We start from the raw sequence: 13,112 nt of genomic DNA on the forward strand, positions 1-13,112 counted from the left end.
ATTGTTTTAGTAGAATACATTTCACTGCTAATTGTAACATTGAAACAAGCATTTTCTGTAAAGCTGCATTAAAGACACAAGCATTGTGAAAATCTCTGATCTAATCAACTTGAAATAAACTGATTTGCTGACCTGGTTAACAACTCATAAAAGTCTCACCCCTTACATAAGTACTTTTTTAACCAGAGTACAATTAAGGTTAATTGTTCATAAATGATTATGCTTTGGCACTATAACCTAAAAAAAAAAAAGTTAATGCTTAGTTTATTTTCTCAGTGTAACTTGTTCTGTAACATTGGCTGGGAGAAAATGAATTAAAAGGTCCAAGTTCCCAGCCAAAGAGAACATGAATCACCATAACGGTGACGGTTTACACTATAATCCTAGAATGGTGTGCAATATGGTCCTCTTTCGCAGTAATTCTGAAATTCTCATGCATGTCTCATAACATTGTGTCTGTTAGAAGAGCTGAATTGTGAATGCAAACGTGTGGCACACCTGTAATGACGTGATGGATGCAGCGTGGCCCTCCAGTACCGCCAGCGGGGCGCAGGTCTGCAGGCACCACACTCTGATCATTTTATCACAGCTGCCGGCTGCCAGCAGGGTGTTCTCATAATTCACAGCCATGTCTGAAATCTCTGCCGCATGACCTCTCAGTGTCGCCAGCAAACGCCCGTCATCCGTCGCCCAGATCTTCACCAAACAGTCGTCCGAACCCTGAGGATGCACACCGCACACGGTAAACCCTCAGACCCTGCCAAAGTCGTGCGTCAGAATGACTTCAAAAGTTCTCTCTGGAAAGTTTGGTCTCTGTGCAGCCAAATAAAATCCACTAGAATTTAATCAAGTGTTTTGCTAATTAATTAACTCAAGCAGAGATTTCATCCAAACGTCTGAAGTTAAACCAATTGCCCTGGGCCTCTAAAGATGGGCATATCAAGTCATTTAAATTTACTTTCACAATTACATAAGCTCAGATAACAAGTTCAGTCTGCGCCAAGAGAAGCATATTACCTAAGAGTAACAGTAACCAAAAACAAAACTGAAGCTCACCCTAAATCAACCCTATTGTTTTATGTATCCAAAACCATGTTGGAAATTTACCTTGCTAATAAAGTCAGCATGAAATCAAAACCATCAACAAACCTACCCTCTTCCTCTGAAATAACTTTACTTTTTTATATTTTTTTTTATCTTTAAATTTCTACACAAAATGAGCTATTTCTATACCTTTTTCACACTTTTGGGTTTCTCATAGTTGGGTGAGCGGACAAAAACCACAAATATATTTTTTTGCATTCTCATTTGCTCAAATAGCAAAAGAAATTGTGTTTTCACAACATTCAATAAAAAGAAATAAAAGACAGCAAGATATCAAGATAGATAGAAACACCCCTCCCATAGACATTGCATTAGAAACACCCACACATTAGCGTTAATTAGTTTTTCTTTTTTGTTATTTGATGAAAAGGTAATATAATACAAATAAAAGTGTTATAAATGTACATAGTAAAACAATTACACAAAACTTTCAAGAATTTATGATGCTGATGAACATTAAATGCATCATCACGGTCTTGTGAAAAGGGTCCATAGCCAAATAACTATTTGTGGAAAATAACAATCAATCTTACAAAACTCTTACATGTAACATTTTACTAATAATATGCCTGTACTTTATCACAATCTATAACACTAAATATATTGATTATTGTTTTATATTAATGTTTATATTAACTATCATTAGTATTCTTTAAATGTAAAATATGCAGTGGGACAAGTGCATTGTTCAAAAGTTTGAGGTCAGTACATTTTTTTTTTTAAATAACTTTTAAACATTTTTCAGTAAGGTCACATTAAATTGGTCAAATGACTGTAAAATCATTTACAATGTTCCATATTTTTTTTAAATAAATGCTGTATTTCAAAATTACTGTTCATTAAAAAAAAACTGAAAAAAAATATCAGCACAAGATTGATAATACTTAAAAAAAATGAAATAGCAGCATATCATAATGATTTCTGAAGGATTGTGTGAAACTGAAGACTGGAGTAATGGCTGTTGAATATATGGAATTGCATTAAAATATTACAATAGAAAACAGTTTTAAATTGTACTTATATTAATTTCGATTAATGTTAATATCAGATATCGTATTTTTCAGTAATTCATATCACACATATTCCATTTTTGTATTTTTGATTTAAAAAATAAATAAATAAACAAGAGACTTCTTACGAAAGCCTTTTAAAAGATTCTTTATGAATCCAAACAATGATGAGAGTATATCATCCCCCACGTTTCCTGCAGAAAGATTACAACTGTCTTCTGTCACAAATGTTACTATTTGTTAATAATACTACATTTAACGAGTCCAATGTGAATTTACTGCAAGGTGAATCAAAAATGCTTTTAACCTAAAACTGCGGCACTGTGGCATTGCATTTCCATGACAACAGACAGAAGACCATAAAAAAAAGCAAGCGCTACCTGCAACAACTTGAACCCCATCTTTCACTCACAGCTTGATTGAAAGATGTTTTTCCCCTAAGATAATCAGCTTGCCATTTTCCTCCTCATTTCGTAAACGTGATTTTAACAACACGAAAATATCACAGTTGTTTCCAGAAACACCGGAATTAACTGTGATAATAACATTGATTTTAGCAGGCCACACACGCATATCGAATCGGGCAAAGAAAAATGATCCCCAAGCCACACACAGAGACGAACATTCCCGAAGATCTGTTAAACACAGACGGAATGCCAATGACACACTGGCTAATGGCTCAGGAATATGAAAGAGATGATTTTATTCGTGGCTCGCAGCCAATTCCATAAAAGAAACACTTTTTTTCAACATGCGCGCACGGACACGCCCCCCTACGCCGGGAGAAAAAGACCTATAGAAAGAAAAAAGAGAAGGAGAAAACACAGAGAGACCCCGATCGAAAGAGGAAAAGACAAAGAGAACAGGAGTAGGAGAGAGAGATAGAGGGAAGAGGGAGGGAGAGGGAGAAAGAGGGGGAGTAATCCTTGCTGTTCAGCCATTTTTGGAGCATTAAAAACTTGCAGAGTAAAATGGAACCCAAGAGTGCACACTCAAAAACACACATCAGCAAAACACACACACATGCACGATCCTACAGAGCTCTGACGAGCGTTAACTACAGCTCACACCGACGGCTGAGAGTGAGATAATATCCGAGAAATGCCTAAATCAAAACACGTGCACTTACCCACACACACACACACACACGCCCCCACAAAATCTTGAAGAAGTTTGCGGACGTGATGATGTCACCAAGCAACAGTATGCTTAGACAGGCGGAACATGTGAAGGACCTTTGACCTCTACACTTATCCCAGAGTCAAAACATTATCTGTCCCTGTGAGATCAGAAGGCTCACTGTCTAAAAATACCCTTTTAGTCACTAGGAAATTAAGACAGAGTTTCCAGTGTAGCACAACATCGGACGAAAGAAAAGAACTACTCACTGAAATTTCAACAAAGGGCCATAGAGTCTGATTTATTAAGGACACACACTAACTGTTCAAATGTTAGGGGTCGGTATTTTTTGGTATACTTTTGAAAGAAGCGCTTATGCTCAACAAGTCTGCATTTATTTGGTCTATAATACAGTAAAAACAGAAATAATGTGAAATATGATTACAATAACCTTTCTTTTTGTAATATTGCATTTTAAAGGGTAGTGTTTCATTTTTAGAATTCAGAAATACATTGAATATGCTGCTTTGGTACTCAAGAAACATTTATTATTAATATTATCAATGCTAAAAAAAAGGCTTTTTTTTATAACAGTATAACAATAACAATAATATTTTTTTAGAAACATATGTTTTTTAGCATTCTTTAATGAATAGAAAGTTTAAAAATTTCAATTTCTTTACTGTCACTTGTGATGAGTTTAATGCATCCCTATTAAACAAAAGCATTCACAAAAATATGTAAATCATACTGACTCCCAAATTTTCAGTTTAGTTTGCAAATTCTTTAAAACCCCTAAATAAGTTTCAAGATTTGAAAATTGAAAATTTCATCACACCGTTTTCATTTAATTTCATTAACAACCCTTTACAGTACAGTATGACTTTTGCCTCAAAAACCTCCTAATTTGCTGCTTATTAATAGTACTGGTTAGGATTAGGGATATAGAATATGGTACTAAGTACTAATAAACATGCAATATGTTCACAATATTCAGGCTAATAAGCAACTGGTTAATAGTGAGAAATGGCCCCTATACTAGGTGTTGGCAAAACTGTAAAACAAAGTAAAAATTCTAATGTAAAATGGACATATTGCTGGATCACTGATCAAACACATACGTTTCTGACACTAATCATGCGTGCAGGCAGACTTTCTGAGTTTCTTGTTTCCAATAAAGCACAATATTCTCTTAGGATCATCCTCAAATCAGGCACGAGAACATGATCATCAGGTTTTACACAAACTTGTGGAGTTTGGAGCAAACGTAACATATTAGTGGACCAAAACATTTGAATCAAAATGCATGCAAAACACATTGTGCACACGATGAATGACTCAGTACTGCGGCACTTCAAAATATGAAAAGACCAACCTGCTTTGATACATTTATTTATGCTTTTATCCAAATCATTATGCCATGCAAGTAAACACAAGTTAAGTCAATGCCTCTGTTAATGATACTCCATGATAAACTATAGCACAGCACTTTTGAACCACAGGACCTACATACAGTGTGAACATAAAACTCTCTTACATGCAGGTCCCTGATCAACTCATAAAACAACAGCTGCTTTCAAAACCGTTAAAAACCCAAACCCACTCAGACATCTGGACCTAACAGCGATCAGATCCCTTCCTTCAGTGGGACATTTGAGAACATTCTGTTCATTGGGGGATTTTCAGTGTTAAAGTTTTTGACCTCAAGCGTTTTATTATTATGACATGTTAACAGCACCCTAAAAACTTTAGTGACATCCCTTTAAATTCCATAATGGATAGGCATAGAGTTGTATGTATACAGTTAAATGAGGCTTACAGACTAATTAAAGCCACACTGGAGGCAAAGCTATTTAAATCTACTATATTGCGCATCAGTTTTTGTTTCTTCAGACTGCTTAATTAGTACAATAATTCATGAACGCATAGATATTCCAGAATTTACTCCAATTTTAAATATACTGGATATCAGATATTAAATACTGCTAAAAGCAAAAACATCGTAGGCAATTTTAAATGAAGTGTAAATTAAAAATTATTATGTGGGTAGGGAGTTGCACGCCATACACTGTAAACAAATTCTGACCAATAAATTTCTATTTCTGTCCTAGTCCTTTCGTGATCACAGAATAGGTATGTCAAATATATCATTTTACAGAGATTACATACCAAATATGTATCCTTACACCAATCGTCCTAAGCTAATAGCTAATAAATAAAAATGAGAAATCAAATCAAAATCAGAAATTCCCATTACTTTCTGGAATGTGCTTCAGATGCTGTTATAAATAAGAACAAGACTTCCTATCCCAAAGAGTATGCAAGCAAACTCTTGCATTCATTCTTTGAATGCTTTTATTACTTAAACCAATCATGTTCAGCGTTTTTGAAATCTCTTTTTGAAAAGCTGATATTGAAGCCAAGTCTTCCAACCACCCAATTAACTCAATAAAACAATAACAATATCGTTCAATAAAACAATAAAACTCAACAATAAATTAATATGTACAAAATACCTTCTCCCTGTGGTCAAACCATTTAAATGTTTCCAAATACACATACAAGCACGTACATACTCCCACACACACACACACACACACACACAAGAGCACACTGACAGCACAAGAACATGACAAACAAATTAAAATTCCATAACCTGATGTAATACTACCCTCCAAAATTCTGTACTCAAAGAGGAAACAAAGGGAGGAATCACAATTCAAATACTAATTATAACATTTCAGAAACATACTGTTTAAAAAAAAAAACCCAGTGGAATTCACTGTAAATTTTTCCTGCCAGAAAAACCCCCCAGATGTCTTACTGTGAAGATGCGGCGACCGGTGCGGTCGAAGGTGACACAGTACACAGATGACAGGTGTCCCAGAATCCTCTTGTGCATCTTCATATGTTGGTAAACAGCTGTAGGAACCAACTGACCCAACCGATACGAGCCATTCAGCCTCCGACTGTACACCGTTTCCACTACAGGACATAAGTGCAAATACATTTAAATTTTCAGCTTTTTAAGTAAAATCTTAACACAGCCCTTTAATTTACAAACAAATAACAATGTCCTACTTTCTTTATTTGAGCATGTAAATTCTATTTCAATACTCAAGTCAATAAAAAGGTATGAGGGTGTGTATAACTGTTGTTCCTTCCACTGGAATACATCAACAAAGCAACCAATGAGAGATGACTTACCAATATTGGGTGGGCTTCCGTAGATGACTGGCGGCTCGGGCGGCCTGCCACAGTGCAGTGCTGCGAGGGCGGACCCCTTCCATACCACGTGCTTACAACCTTGCAAACAAACACGTGGGATCGTCACTAAATATACACCGTAGAACGGACTGAATCCCTTGACACGCTTACACGGTATTGACACACACCTCCATCGTTTCGTTTTATTTCTAGTATTGTTGATAATGTTATAGACATGCAGAAGTTTTAATTGCTATGGAATCTGTTTTAATTTGAAGGCAGCATTAATATTAATTCCACCACTACTTGTCAATTATCATTCCTCCTTCTTTTACATACTTGCTTACATATCTCACTCAGTCGTGAAATGCCATTTCTAAACATTAAAAGATCAATATTAATCCCTTTAATGAATGTGCCTAATGCTACGTTTTCTCCTTGTCATCAGCTTTTCACTTATAAACAGTGGCACAAATTGCACATTTGCACAATTCGTTATGACATTGTTTTACGGCAGTTATGGTGTTAATACTACAAAAAACGTGTTTTATTGCTTAACTTGTCTGTTAACCGTTTTACCGTTTTTTAATGAATACGTTTAAAACGCAGACAGAAACACTCACTCTTGTTTGTTCGTAGCACTGACTGGCGTCCAGCTCCCAGCAGTGAGTTAACTCCAGGTACACTGGCTGGCACTTCTCTCTCTAAAAGAGGACTCACTCGCTCACACACCTGCAACAGGTGATCTGGAGAGATGTGCCTGTACAATTTGACCTATACACACAATCACAAAAGTCCATTAGGGCAAACAGATATACATTTGTATTTAAATACATTTGTAAACATATTTTTTATATAGCTAACAATATGCATAATTAAGGTGTTGTAATAAATGCACGCACAGAATTGAGATGTTATAAAAAAGGTGATAAAAATGCAAAAGCCTGTTTTTGTGCAATTATAATGCAAACGTTTTCCAACCTGGCAGTCAATTTACAATCTTAACGCTAACATACATAAATAGATTTCTAAATATAATTACAGGTATAAAATTCGGTAATTAAAAATCCACTGCTACTACAATTCAATCAAAGCATGTGAATGCTTTCGTTCAAAATTACCAGCATCACCATTAAATTATCCTAATGAACGTGTATTTAAAAATAATTAGGCAACAAAATAAAGGTATGCACTTAAAAAGGCATTTACCAGATATCGATAGTGCACGCATAAAAAACGTTCATTTAACAGCATAATTACAATCTTATAGAGGATTATATTCGACACTACGTTTACAAAACAATACGGTGTTACTGCCGTATTCCAAAGCGCTTTTTATCTTTCCATATTATCCCTAGAGATGAATCTAATCTACGGCGTAAAATGTTCTCCCCCCCTGCGCAACGCGTCAGTCCGGGCATCTTTTATCAAGCCTGTTCAGCAGATCCAGCTTCCAAAGGCAGACCAGTAATTAATGTGGCTTTAATTGCATTTAGCGTCATCCTATTGGTCTATACACGCGCGAGCACACACACATTTCATATCTATCCACACACACTCAGCTTAGCTAATGACTGTATGAGTAAAGCGATGTTTAACACAGAGTGAATCAGAGTATGCATATTAAAACACTAATTATAAATTAAAATCTAAATATATCTACAGTTAAGTTAATGAATCATCGTTCCTAATTAGTATACCGTTTTGCTGTTAATGCATTACGTATTTATTATTTTGCGGATGTAATTACTAAAAAACAAAATTTAGATTTTTTTATTTAAATGCATATATGTTTTTACATATATAGCTATTTTTCCACGCTATAATTTATTTTCCATTACAATTTCAATGCGGTGTTGTTATTATAATCGTTACTTAATTAATCTTATGAATAATGATAATTAATGCAGATTGCATAGCTCATTAACATATTGATCGAGGGACTGGAGACCCGACCGAAAAAAAAATAATAATAATAATTGACAGCGCCAACATCAGGCGGTAAAGTCTCGTGCGCGTTATTCCTACCCACAATCTGCAGACATGGGCTTTAACATCTCCACGCACGGCAGTGAAATCATCCACGAACGGTCACATTTGCGCGTACACACACACACACTCACTCACTCACACACACACACACAAAACACACGCATTCACTCACTATAATACACTGACTGGAATCTAGTGGCGTAGCGGCGCACGAGATCAGCCGCGAGACAATCGCGGATACAAAATAACAGATTATCGCTACAATGTGTGTGAATTTCACCGAGTGGAGGAGACGACGGCGATACAGCAGTAACAGCCTGTGTGATTAACAGACAGTTGAGTCTATTAGTTACGCAACTGATATATACTGGGGGCTGGCCGTAACGGGGGCTGGATCAAAACACACACTAAGTTTTAAAATCAAGATATTTTTTTGTATCCCCTCACTTCGGAAGCGAAGTCAAACTGTCCTCTCAGGCGACGTCCCTACATGAAACGGAGAGCTAGCGAAAAACGCAAACAATCCGATTATTTACTTATCCGCCTTCCTAAATATGGTAATTAATAAATTAATCGATACGTACTCATTTCGATGTACCTCTCATTTGTATTATCGGCCTCGAGTCTCTCAACACTGTCTGTTCAAAAATTATTTCCTCCGAAGGAGCAAACTGTCGGGGCCACTTAAAAAAAAAATCCCCAGTACTCTGCTGAGATCCTCTACGACTCCGGCTTTGTTGCTTCCTGCTCCAAAAGCTTAGTTTAAGTGAAATAAACTAAGGTAAAAGGGGTATTTTACCCTGACTATGGTTGTATTACATGGAGCAGAGCGCCTCCATCCCGCCCCGCTTTCAGTCTGTGGCGCACTGGTCCCTCCTCCCTCCGCTCCCTTCCCCTTATAGCACCACATTCATGACGTCTCTTTATTTCTACATCAATTTTAACATCTATTTACACCTTGCGGACAGCACTGTGACCAAACTCATATCCCTGAGGTCAGGCCAGGCTCTGGGTTCACCCGTTGACGGTCCTTTCTAACCCCGAGGTTGGTTTTTGCCCGTGCGTTCGGGTTAAGTTTTTTTCCTGATTTAAAAATTGCGGGAAATTCAATTTCTTATTTTGCTCTCTAAAAAGTTTTCTCTCGGTTATAGGGATCCCTTACCAAATTTTCGTAACTCCCTGGGTGTTCTTTGCCAGTCCAGTCAATCCTACGGGGTAACAGCTGTAATGGAAAAGCGGGGTTAAATGGGTCTGGGTAAATTCTAAGGGCTCGATTTTGTGTTTTAAAGCATAAATATGAAATCTGCGCGAAATTAACAGCCTAAAGTGCAGCGCAGTGAGATGCGACGCGAGTAGGGCTCGCGCTGCTTACCTCCTTCTCCTGAACCTCCCGTATCAAGGTCTGAAAAAAGCACAAAAATAGCAAATTACGCTTCGATCTTTTCCAGAAATGTCGTTTACAGTCCTAAATTGCAAAATCACCCACCTCTGCCGCGTCCTGACAAGGTCCAGCTTCTAAAAACCGGGCTATTAGGAAGTACAGTTCTGCGAGATGGGGGAGAATGAGCTACATTAGCTTTCAAGAAGGACGTGGTGGGAAAGGCAGATGTATATAAAAATATTCCAACGTCACCTTTCTCAGTCCCTTTTACTCACCGGATTTCAACTGCGCGATGTGTTTACGCTCAGCAGCCATGTTTAGGGTTGTTTAGGGGGTGAAGGAGAAGGTGTGTGTGGCCGTTCTGGGAAGCGGGTATCGCTAGGCTGCCCTATAGTTGTCAGTGTTTGTTCACCAGGAAGAGCTGCGCCTCCATTCACCCAACACACACAGAAAGCAGATCCGGCACGTCGCGCGAGGCTTCCGCGCTCTCGCAAAATAGTCCCTTCTCGGGCACAACGTGCCACGCGTCGATGCGGACAAACATCCCGAGCGCCGGGGCGTTTGGGGTGGACGAGCAACGATGTTTCTAAAACGCGCAGTTTAATGCGCCTTAAAGTGTTCGGGAATATTTTGGGTTTCAGTTTACGCTCCTCGCCCCCCTCCTCCCTCCGAAAAGCACAACCCCTTTGCGCAGGAATACACGAGTAGAGTGTAGTACGTACGCGCAGGACTGTGCTGTCAGGGAGGCTGCGATGCTAACGCTGAAGAGGGAAAAGAAGGCGATGGTGGCTTATTTTATGCAATAATGTAACTACTCGTTCATCTACGGTGATTTGTCTGCTAAATCCAAGACCCTGATCTTTAATGGCGCCTCTTGTTCCTCGGTCTGTCGACCTTGCAGGCAGCGAAGCTCGGTCTCACACCATGTTTCTCTCACAACAGCATATTGAAGCTCGCTATCAAACACCTGAATACCACCGTATTCGCGTGGTTGTAAAGTGTATAGAAGTCCATTTGTTTGAATCTTAAACCAGACTTATTCCAAGGAACCCACCCCCTCTCTTGGTTGTGATTTGGATTGGGAAGTCCTCCATTTCTTTCCCAAAAGCGAGCGGGCAGTAAAATGGGGGAAGGGTTGTAAACAGGGAGAATGTAATGAATTAAACCTTGTAACTAACAGGAATCCACTGAGTAATGGCAACACCAGACAAAATAGGACATCTGTATTATTTTTTTATATATAGATATTTATGTCAGAGGTTGTATCTATTTTGAAAAAAACAACAACATCCATCCACTTCTAGTTAGAGGCGGAAAACACAGTTAAATAAATTGGACAAAGTGTTTTAATACTTCTGTTTACAATGCTGTGTTCATTACATAAAAGTATTACATTTTTTTTATTTTATCTAAGCAATCAAATGTATAAGCAAGCAGTAGGGTGTCTGTTTTAAATGAGCCAGCTCAAGATGTACTTTATATGCCCTACGGACTTCATTTAGATAAGTAAGTCATACAACATTGAAAAGGCCTGTTGAGTTTTCTCCTTCTGTAAGGATAATGCTCAGTACAGTAGCTGTGGAGTTCGCGGTCTAACCAGTCTAAAAACTAAGTTCCCTAATTAGTTATCCATGTTAAATAAGCACCACCAGCTGTTTTACAGCCAATGCTTGTGAAGTTCAAGAGGCTAAACCTCCTTTTTTTTCTTTGACCGTGTTTTGCAAGTGATGCAAATCAGAGTTCAAACCGAGGCTTATTAACCTAGCAACCATTTAATAATAATTTGAACAGATTTTCACCATGCCCTATATATTTTAAATGTATTTTTGTGCATACAATGCACATTTACATATACAATTGACATATATGATAGTGTTTGTGAATTTTTGAATGTATGTACATATCATCCCCAAATGGGAGTAAATAAATTAATTAAAAAGTGTTTGCTTAGTTAGCGTTGTATTTATGTACGGCATTGACATTGCCATTATAATCGCAAATATATATTTACCACACTCTTGTTTTAAGGGGTGAGGCATCAAAGTGAGGCATTAGACAAAGGAAGTGTTTGAGGTTTGCCTTTCCTTTTCTTTCTCTGAGCTAAAAAGGTGACTTTGATACAATCTGTGACTTTTTGTTTATAAAGACAAATTGCTGTGTGCCCTTGCTATAGGAAAATCCTGAGTTCAACAGTTAGTTTTAACTGCATTTGGTGATGTAACACTTGCTAAACGTCTGACACTAGGAGTGTAAGTGCAGAGGAGAAAAGCAGTGAGATACTTAAGAACTACTTGAATATAGCAGCTTTGGCTTCAAGGCTACTTAAAAAAAACTGATGCAACTTATCACACTTTTGAGTAACGGTGGTGATCTGATGAAGTCGCTGAGTAGGCATTAAACTTCACAAGTAGGTTCTGACAACTGAAAAAAAAACATTCAAAGTGTGAGTCATTTTGATCCAGAATACTAAAAATACAAACCATAAACCCCTTCTTAGAATATATTGGGTTAAAGATCGTAAAATGGAAGAATGTTGTGTTATTTTGTCATCAGTGGCCTGCAGTATTTTTTCTTGCCACTGGAGGTCAGGCCTATCATTTCAGTTGATGAGTTCAGGGGCCAAACATGGGTCAAAGGTTATAAGGGTAAATAAATCAAGTTGAAAGTTTTTCCCTCTGGCATCTCAGCAGATTAAACAGATAATTCCAGATTGCTATAGTTTCCAAAAATATAAGTATTAATGAAAGCCTGATCATTAAAACATTTCACAAAGAGTAACATCTATTAATGAGGAGTAAAAATTGGCCTTATAAAATATATTTAAAGTGAAGATATAATCATGCATGCGTCAGCCACATCAATTCTGTCACCAATTCTGTATCAGAATCAATCATACATAGATCTGTGCTTAATTCTATACTTCAGTGTATAATATTTATATCTATGTTGTCGACGCATTACTATTTAATCGTACATATATGAGATTTCGTGGTATATTTGAAGTTAAGCAATGTGGACGATACGAATAATGTGAATAAAGTTTCCTGTCCCATTTTATTTATACTACATTTGCGCTAATGTTTAGTGGTAAATAAGTATTTTAAATGTAAATGCAGTGGGTCTACTTTGCAAAACAATTACACCTCGAACAATTAACAGCAACACTATGAAATACAAAGTGTGCAAATCCTCTAAAACAATCAAATCGCTTAAAAAGAGAGAACTTAAATATTTGTACTTCTGAATTATGTTGTGTAATCATTAAACACATTTATGACTATATGGGGCTTTTTGTCTAT

General features: G+C 37.2%; 1 protein-coding gene across 2 annotated transcripts in view; it reads right to left on the reverse strand.

The window, feature by feature from the left end:
* The window catches only part of LOC122328653 (pleckstrin homology domain interacting protein), a 30,879-nt gene extending 20,513 nt beyond the window's left edge, over positions 1-10,366 (reverse strand). The window contains exons 1-8 of one of the 2 annotated variants that reach the window (XM_043224464.1): positions 10,089-10,366; positions 9,919-9,977; positions 9,805-9,834; positions 9,595-9,654; positions 7,064-7,214; positions 6,441-6,539; positions 6,058-6,218; positions 499-720 (exon numbers count right to left, since the gene is read on the reverse strand). In XM_043224464.1, coding sequence (XP_043080399.1) covers positions 499-720; positions 6,058-6,218; positions 6,441-6,539; positions 7,064-7,214; positions 9,595-9,654; positions 9,805-9,834; positions 9,919-9,977; positions 10,089-10,128 — 822 coding nt within the window. In that variant the 5' untranslated portion in view covers positions 10,129-10,366. The remainder of the gene's footprint in view (positions 1-498; positions 721-6,057; positions 6,219-6,440; positions 6,540-7,063; positions 7,215-9,594; positions 9,655-9,804; positions 9,835-9,918; positions 9,978-10,088) is intronic. The other variant, XM_043224463.1, reaches the window with a different exon arrangement.
* Between the last annotated feature and the right edge of the window lie 2,746 nt (positions 10,367-13,112).

The sequence above is a fragment of the Puntigrus tetrazona genome, chromosome 23 (assembly GCF_018831695.1).
Source record: "Puntigrus tetrazona isolate hp1 chromosome 23, ASM1883169v1, whole genome shotgun sequence".
NCBI lineage: Eukaryota > Metazoa > Chordata > Actinopteri > Cypriniformes > Cyprinidae > Puntigrus > Puntigrus tetrazona.